Source organism: Lolium perenne, chromosome 3 (assembly GCF_019359855.2).
Source record: "Lolium perenne isolate Kyuss_39 chromosome 3, Kyuss_2.0, whole genome shotgun sequence".
NCBI lineage: Eukaryota > Viridiplantae > Streptophyta > Magnoliopsida > Poales > Poaceae > Lolium > Lolium perenne.
The window spans coordinates 260,041,692-260,050,653 of record NC_067246.2 but is presented as its reverse complement, the minus strand read 5'-3'; the positions used below and the strand labels follow the sequence as shown (position 1 = coordinate 260,050,653).

At 44.3% G+C, this 8,962-nt stretch overlaps 1 protein-coding gene across 1 annotated transcript; it reads left to right on the top strand.

Annotated features, from left to right (window-relative positions):
• Positions 1 to 5,823: 5,823 nt before the first annotated feature.
• Positions 5,824 to 8,509, top strand: LOC127344887 (calcium-dependent protein kinase 2). Its single transcript, XM_051371236.2, has 7 exons — positions 5,824 to 6,798; positions 6,884 to 7,036; positions 7,144 to 7,259; positions 7,351 to 7,518; positions 7,608 to 7,735; positions 7,858 to 7,957; positions 8,046 to 8,509. The coding sequence occupies exons 1-7, from the start codon at positions 5,994 to 5,996 to the stop codon at positions 8,133 to 8,135; spliced, it is 1,560 nt and encodes a 519-aa protein (XP_051227196.1). The 5' UTR covers positions 5,824 to 5,993; the 3' UTR covers positions 8,136 to 8,509.
• Positions 8,510 to 8,962: the final 453 nt, after the last annotated feature.

The following is an 8,962-nucleotide window of genomic DNA, read 5'->3' as shown; positions in this document are numbered from 1 at the left end:
CACGGTTCCTCTAGATAACAGATGTTTTATCCATATATTCAGAACTTCAAAGCGTCATGTGTAGATCATCACATGCGAACTTTTGTTTTGGCATATGAAGACACAACAACTGTTGTAGTTGGGCTTCACACCATTTGATTTGCTTCAACAGTTATCTTCGACCAATCTAGTATTCTAGTGGCATAATTAGTGAAGCATAAGTATCGCATGTGGTAGTATATATTGCTTTTCTTTGGGACTTCGAGTTTTATTTCTGGACGTGACTACGGTCAACCACTGTGTTATCTAATGAGTTCCGACATTCTAAAAATACAAAGCACTAAGGTAATCGTGCCCATGTTGTCCGCGCTATCCACGGGCGAAACATCAACGAGTCCCAAAATCGGGCACTCCAACCCCCCGCGCACGCACCAGCAGGCACATAGAAGATGCTTCTACATAGCATAAGCCCCACATATGAAGGACATAAAAATATCTTCCTCTCCAATCTTCTCTATAGCTACCAGGAACCAACAAAAGGGGAGAGAAACCCAATTACCCAATGATCTAAGTCTAGAAAAAGAAACTAGTCGTGGAGAAGTAACTAACCGCCTGCTGCACCTGGAAGATCATCTACCTTGATACCCGAAGCAACATCCCAGTACTTTGTTCCCCCTCCGTGCATCTCCCTCTCGCCATGTTTTCACCAACTAGGTTTTGACACACTCATACTTTCAGGTCTTGACCAAACACTTATAGCAGACATAGCTACGTAGAGCAATTTTTTCAGGAAAAAGTAACATCATAGAGTGACATGTGAAAACAAGAAAAGCAGATGGGTATTTGGTGTTGCATAAAAAAATTGCTTGGTTAGAACTGAAGAAAAATTTGCGAACAAAGAATTCAACTCCCACTTTAAGACATTTTATTTGCTGCTTGCTACTTTAGATTGAATTGATAGTCTAGTTCAATCTATAGTCTAGATTCCATTCCCTAGCTACTAGAAAAGGAAAGGTAAGGACATAAATAACTAGAACATAAAATAACTAGACTACTAGAGAAAACAAACGAACAAAGGTACTGCATCAAAAGTAACATCATGTTTGGGTTTGTAGACAGCAAGAATAATTGCACTTTCAAGACATGTAGTCATTTGTACTCCTTGTTAAAATACACATGCAAAATAGATCAACAAACAATAATAGTTACAATGCGAATTGAACTATAGTAATAACATGTGCTATATACAGACAAAAGAAACAACTTAAGCTAGTTTTATGGTGGAAATGTATTTCTGCTTTGAAATTTTTGCGTGAATTCACACACATGTCAAATAATTAACTTGTTGTATTTCAAAAATAACGGAATTTGACTTTGATTTTGGTGGCACTAAGTTCAACAATCCACATGAATATAATGGTCCCATGCTACCCTAAACTTAAGCTACTTTTGAAGACATCTAACCTAAAACTGGACCAAGAACTTTGTTGAAGCTGGTTTCATGTCTATAGATGACATTACTGACAGAGGTGCACCAATAGGCCACACAATTTCAACCAAAGACAGTGGTAATGGCAATGAGGTTTAGTCGACACATGCAGATTTAGATCCATAAAAACTTTATGTTGGAATGGGATTTCATTCGTGGGAGGCAGTGAAGATGCACTATAAAATATGCCAAACATTTAGGGTCGTCCATGAAGATGAGGTCCTCCAAGAAATCTGTAGTGGACAATGAGAAGACAAATACTTATGTGTTTGCAAACAGTCTGGTAAGAACTCAGAAAAAAGGAAGGACATGTTCAACATGTCAAGAAGAGGAATAAACTATCACAATATGCATAGATTGTCAAACAAAGATGCCCGTAAAGCGGAAGGGTGCAACATGGGAAGTAACCCAGTTTTGTTGAAGAGTACACACATATGGTTTGATCAAGAAATTCGCTCTAAGTAAATACTTGAGCTCTCACAATAAGATATCGGAAGAATACGAGTTCATTGAATCCTAGACACTGTGAACCTTTTTTGCAAGAAGGATAATGGACATAATGGCAAAGCTGTATGTCTCAGATAAAGAAGTTCCTTAGGACACCAAAGATATGGGTAACTTCAAGGCCACTATAGGATAAAAGGAAATTTTCAAATACATACCAAACCTGATAAGTTACTTGAAGGAACATAATGAATATTACCCTAATTTCTTCTACAAGTTCAAGCTAGATAGTCAAAGCAGGGTAGAGAACATCTTCTGGGTAGATGACGCCACTAGAGTAGTGTATAAATTGTACAATGTTTGTATTTCATTTGACACGACTTACATGACAAATGCGTAGAAAATATCATGTGCATCATTCATAGGTTGATTGTGTATTGCCATCTACATAAAATTGTTTCTTCATCATATACTCTTATAATAGAGATCTTGTTTTGGTAACGTTGCATAAAAAAAGGCAAGAGAAGGCATGTGGCATTGTGTCGTCGCTATGCATTTCTCTTATTTTATTTTACTTCGGCATTTCTATGTATGCTCACTAATCATTTTAGTGCAGATTTTACATAAATATATATATTAGTTTTTCTCTCATTTATGATAATTTTGTGAAGAACTTGCATGGTCTTTTCATACGACTTGCGGAAGAAACACCGAGGATATAAGAAAATAAGGAGGCCCAAAACCCTCATTTGCCTTCTCCCACTTCATCTACAGTTTCACATAAGTGACTATTTATTTCAATTTGCATATCTAATAATATTTTCGGTTTGTGCTTACAATTCTCACACTAAAGAACATTGTGTACCATGTTTTCAGATGCTTTGAGCAATGTTTGCAACAGCGGAAGTGCCCCACCTACAAATGTGGCATCTACCCTTTTCGGAGAAGATGTAACACGATTGGAGTGTTCCATATCTAGCGTGGTGCACGGCGATGGTGACCTAAGAATAAGTGGATAAATCTATTAATTTATCTTTGCAAGATACATCACAGTCTCGGAGACAAATACGTAACCAAGAAAAGGTACATGTTCTCTTCTTTTGTGCATCCTTTTCATTTGTACAACTACTAAATGAAGCTATGTGGTAAATATATGTATACATATGATGTATCAGATGTGCAATCAAATATAATTGATATTTAGCACTGTATTTTCATGAAGTGTACAACTAGACATATATATGCTAGTATCATGGTTTTAAAGGTACGACAAAACCTCAGTTATGATATATATGTTTAATTGGTTCATATCTTGTTTTACAAATTAATGAATGCTATCAGTTATAAAGGGGTATGGTTAAATATCCACTGTTGATGTTATTGAGTTTGGGGAGGAGGTGTACCGAAGCAAATTAACCCCAAATAAGTGCTTGTTGATGTAGAAGTAGCAACCTACTATTATGTGGTTTCATTCTTACTTCTCGTAAGTTTGGCACTGATGTAGTTTAAGTTTTTCCTTATGCAAGTGCGAACTTTGTACTTCATTCTGGAATATAATATTTACGTGTTTGTAATAGACCACCCAGTAATACTTTTGTATTACTCTATGTAGTTTATGATTTTTGCTAGTGCAATTTGGAACTTTGTACTCCACTCTGAATGTAATATAGAAGTGTTTGTAATGGATCACCGCAATAATATTGTTGTATTACTCTAATAGGCACATTTTTAGTGAATCCAAGTTTCATGGGCCATATTTCAAGCACTAGAACACTACATGGTCTAGTTGTGTGCACACTACACGGTCCAGTGGTGTGTAGGGTTGCCACAACTCGTCTCCTCAGATCACATGCACCTACCTATCCTCGCTTGAGGGTGGCTTCACTTCCTAAAAGGACATCTATATCTCCTAGAGGGCTGAATAGACAATTTTCCTAAAAAAATATACAAGACCCATTAGAAGAATCAAGAGATATGCCAAACTATTCAAGATCAACAATGGAGGAAAGAGAAAATGAAATGACCAACAACCCTTTGACGAACAAGGGGGCCTTAAAAGGACCTCCGAGTGCCATGAGTTGCACCACCGGGCGCAACTGAGTAAAACACAGCAAAAAATTGGCCTAAGAGCAGAAGATTCCTAGCCTAAACACCCTAGAATTTACGGCTCGAAAATGCAAAAACAATTGAAACCAAAACTGCAATGACTTGAGCATCTAGACTTTGATTTTGATTAACTTTAGTCCAACAAAATAGGATAAAGCTGAAACATGAAATATTTGACCTCTATAAAAAGACAAATTGGCAAAATCTCCAACATAAAAAATGCAATATGTTTTTCATTCAAAACCCTTTTTTGATGAACTTGAGGTTGTTATGAAAATAACCACAAGTTCTAAATCCTCACATAGATTAAAAAAACAACTAAGAGATATGATGCTAATGATGCAATGGTTTAAGTTTTCTTCAAATGATATGATTAAGTTACTCACTCGAGAGCTCCCCTTGGTAGTATTTCTATATAACCTAGTTATAACCCGGTTTCCCAACTAACATCATGAGACCGATAAAAGAGGAAACCCACTAAGGTCATACCTTTCTGTTGCAAGTATTCCAGTTGAGCTAAATGATTACGATCATGCCCGCCTCAAGTTGGAAAACCTTTCTTGATTGCGCTTGCTTGCTTGGCAAAGTCTTACGAATTGCTCCGCCATACTCCACTATGGGAAGCCTCATTTAGGTATATTTCACATTTCCGTCATTACCACATGGGTGACAATCTTTAAGCATACGATCTTTTCGAGATGGATCATCTTGAGCTTGCGCTTTTTTTCTTTTTTCATTATTTAAATGTTTTAAAGGTACATATGATAGCTCACTCAATCTTCTTCAAGACATACTTGCAATAAGCTCAACTTTCTCATGACTACTCTTCAGATCACTCCTTGACTAACAATGTGGTAATCACTTAATCTTCTTCAATTTCTTCTCGTTTCAACATTGAAGCCAACATATCTTTTAAGCATTTTCTATGGAGAAACCCCCTTCAAATATAACTCAAGGAAAACATTAATACATAAACATTTTCATTAATTACCAAAATCACACATGGGGGCTCCATGCTCTTTCACTTCCTACTTACGATGCGTCACTGCCAAGCTAGGATCCACATCACGTTTGACTCTTCTTTCTTTGCTTATAACCGCATTGTCGCTAGCATGCCACGTACTGCTCGCTCCATGTTGCCGCCAGGTCAAGGTATGTCGCCACCTACTGTGAGCCTTGGGGTTGGCCATGGTTGTGCTCACAGCTAACCTATGATATCGCTAGAAGAGGCCGTGAAGGTTGAGATCTTAAAAAAAAACCTTTTGATTTCTAATAGTTCATTTGTTAAATTTAGACCTATGGATTATCTAGTTCTCGTATTTTTTCATATAAAATTTCTAAAAGTTTGCTGACATGATTTCTTGGAGTTCATGCGAAGTTTTCTGAAAGTTCAATCTAAATTTTGCACAATTCTAGATCTGGAAGCTAATTCCCTATTTTGCGAGAAGTTCTTTACAAATATTAAAATCTAAGTTAAAAAATGGTGGTTCTAGTTTAGTTTTTTGTTTTAGAATCGGCAGTTTAGTTGAGAGCATAAACTTCTTTGAACACCTGAGAGCATAAACTGATCCTTCCTTTATGGGTGTGAGTCCAGCGAGGAAAAAGAGTGAGGAGCGAGAATGTGCTCTCAAATCTTTGTCAGGACGTTGTCTGAAATTGACCATGCGCGACCTCTTCGATTGGGGGCGTCCACAAAGTCTCCAAGTTTTCTCCTCCGAGGTACTAGGAGTATTCCAAAACGGGCAAGGCACAGAAATAAGACGAGAGGCAAACGAACCAAAGAGGGAGGAGAGGAGGCCGTTGCATTCCCGCCATTTCCTCCCGGCCCGTGCCGACACCGCCCAATGAAACCGCTCCATATACAACTCCACGTTTGCCTCGCCATCAACCCCCTAAGGCTCCGCATCCCCCACAATTCCAACCTCCCCGGCGCCGCTCCCCCGCGTGCCGACCCGCCACCGCGCGCCGGCTCGCCATGGGTAACTGCTGCCCGGGTTCTGGGGATGCGGAGCCCGCCCCCGCCGCCTCCGCTTCCTCCGACCCATCCACCCGCCGCTCCGGCGCGTCCATCAAGGCCGGCGCGTCCCCCTCCTCGGCGCCCGCGCAGAACAAGCCGCCGGCCCCCCTCGGCCCCGTGCTCGGCCGCCCCATGGAGGACGTGCGCAGCATCTACACCATCGGCAAGGAGCTCGGCCGCGGCCAGTTCGGCGTGACCAGCCTCTGCACGCACAAGGCCACGGGCGAGAAGTTCGCCTGCAAGACCATCGCCAAGCGGAAGCTGTCCACCAAGGAGGACGTGGAGGACGTGCGGCGCGAGGTGCAGATCATGTACCACCTCGCCGGCCAGCCCAACGTGGTGGAGCTCAAGGGCGCATACGAGGACAAGCAGTCCGTGCACCTCGTCATGGAGCTCTGCGCCGGCGGGGAGCTCTTCGACCGGATCATCGGCAAGGGAAAGTACACGGAGCGCGCCGCCGCCTCGCTGCTCCGCACCATCGTCGAGATCATCCACACATGCCACTCCCTCGGCGTCATCCACCGCGACCTCAAGCCCGAGAACTTCCTACTCCTCAGCAAGGAAGAGGACGCCACGCTCAAGGCCACCGACTTCGGCCTCTCCGTCTTCTTCAAGCAAGGGGAGGTGTTCAAGGACATCGTCGGCAGCGCCTACTACATCGCCCCGGAGGTCCTGAAGCGGAGCTACGGGCCTGAAGCGGACATCTGGAGCGTCGGCGTCATCCTATACATCCTTCTCTGCGGTGTTCCTCCCTTCTGGGCAGGCAAGTCACCTTCTACGCTATCTTGATCACGTCTTATGGTAGACAAAACGAATCAATGCGACTAGGGCTTTATTTCGTTTTTCAGAATCGGAGCACGGCATCTTCAATTCCATCCTGCGGGGGCAAGTGGACTTCACCAGCGACCCGTGGCCGCGCATCTCGTCCGGCGCCAAGGACCTCGTCAGGAAGATGCTCAACTCTGACCCCAAGAAGAGAATTTCTGCCTACGATGTCCTCAGTGCGTGCCCATCGACCTGCCTGCATTCTTTTATCTGTACCCTGAATTTTGGCAACAACACATATACCCTGCAAATATGACACCGTACTCTTCTGCTTGTTGTTCAGACCATCCTTGGATAAAGGAAGACGGCGAGGCGCCCGACACACCGCTGGACAATGCTGTCATGAACAGGCTCAAGCAGTTCAGGGCTATGAACCAGTTCAAGAAAGCAGCGCTAAGGGTCCGTGGTTCTGAATGCAGGAACTAGTTAGTAGTGTACAAGTGAGCACCATTCTGTGTTTCTGAACCGATCCCATGGTATGTATATGCAGGTCATCGCCGGATGCCTGTCAGAGGAAGAGATCAGGGGGCTGAAGGAGATGTTCAAGAGCATGGACGCCGACAACAGCGGGACGATCACCGTGGACGAACTCCGGCGAGGTCTGTCCAAAGAGGGGACCAAGCTCACGGAGGCCGAAGTGGAGCAGCTCATGGAAGCCGTAAGTCTCGCTGGACATCTTGCTTACTGGTGAACAGAATTACATAATGATTCTTTCTGAACTTGCGTTTAATTTGCTGTGGTACCCAGGCCGACGCGGACGGGAACGGCACGATCGACTACGAGGAGTTCATCACGGCGACGATGCACATGAACAGGATGGACAGGGAAGAGCACCTCTACACCGCGTTCCAGTACTTCGACAAGGACAACAGCGGGTAACTTAACTGAACTTCACAATCCTATCGCTCGGTGCAAGATACACTGCTGAAGCAAGCGTGCGTCACAGAGCACCGGACTCGTTCTAATTAGCTACCATTGTCATCCTCTGTGGCTGCAGCTGCATTTCCAAGGAGGAGCTCGAGCAGGCGCTGAGGGAGAAGGGACTCCTGGACGGCAGAGACATCAAGGACATCATAGCCGAGGTCGACGCCGACAACGTAAGTGTCGCTTGTCGCTGCTGCAAGCGCATCGTGTAACACAGCGGCGAACTGATCGCCTGGAGTTTATTGTCGATCGTGTCTGCAGGACGGAAGGATCGACTACAGCGAGTTCGCGGCGATGATGAGGAAAGGGAACCCGGAGATCCCCAAGAAGCGACGCGACGTCGTGCTATAGGAGGAGATCGATCGATGGATCCAGGAGCCATCGAGCGAGCACTCGGCATCTGGTCCCTATCTACCGATCGACCGTCGTATCGAGCAATGCCACGATGCAGGTGGCGTAGGTGCCCGCAGACGGCGGGGAAGAAGCAGCTAGCCTCGCTTATGTGACGTGCGACAGACGGTGGGTGTGGTCAGTGTGATGCGTTTCCTTCTGTGTGCTCACCCCGGCTAGCTCGTGTTAGAACTGTTCGTATGTGCTTGTCGATTTGTTAACGGTTCTTGGGTGTTAGTGACCGCCTCTCGACTTACGACGACGATCATAACAAGTGTATACTTTCCAGATGTAAGAGAAGGGAGTAGCAAATGTCCATACACACAGTTTTTTTTCTTTTCGGAAGCGCACTCTGTGTTCTTTTTTCCCTGCTTCATTTAACTTCCTTAATTTTAAGAGCATCTCCACTCGTCCCCCCGAACAGGCCCCCGGCGAGCGTTTTTTCCATCCGGACGGCGTAATTCGGCCCAGTCGCGCCCCCGGTTCCTCGTTTTCGTCCGGATTTGGGCCTAAATCCATCCGGCGATCCCACGCCATCCCCGGCCCCCGGGGCGCTCGAAGTCCGGACGAAACGAAAGCGCGCATGGCCCCAACTTGTCGGCGACAATGGCCTGGGTTTGTACGGCAATACCCTCGTCTTCCCGATCTACGGCAATACCCTCGTCTTCCCGATCTACGGCAATACCCTCGTCGAACGAAAGCTTTGAACTCTCAAGTGGTGCAACATAGATAGATTATATATATTTCGAATATAATTCGAATGAACATAAAAATTACATATAAAAACT

Excerpts from the sequence above, each read along its gene's own strand:
- LOC127344887 (XM_051371236.2), top strand. The coding sequence starts at position 5,994 with ATGGGTAACTGCTGCCCGGGTTCTGGGGATGCGGAGCCCGCCCCCGCC. Across the intron at positions 7,260-7,350 it reads TCAAGAAAGCAGCGCTAAGG|GTCATCGCCGGATGCCTGTC; the intron begins GTCCGTGGTTCT and ends ATGTATATGCAG. Across the intron at positions 7,958-8,045 it reads CCGAGGTCGACGCCGACAAC|GACGGAAGGATCGACTACAG; the intron begins GTAAGTGTCGCT and ends TCGTGTCTGCAG.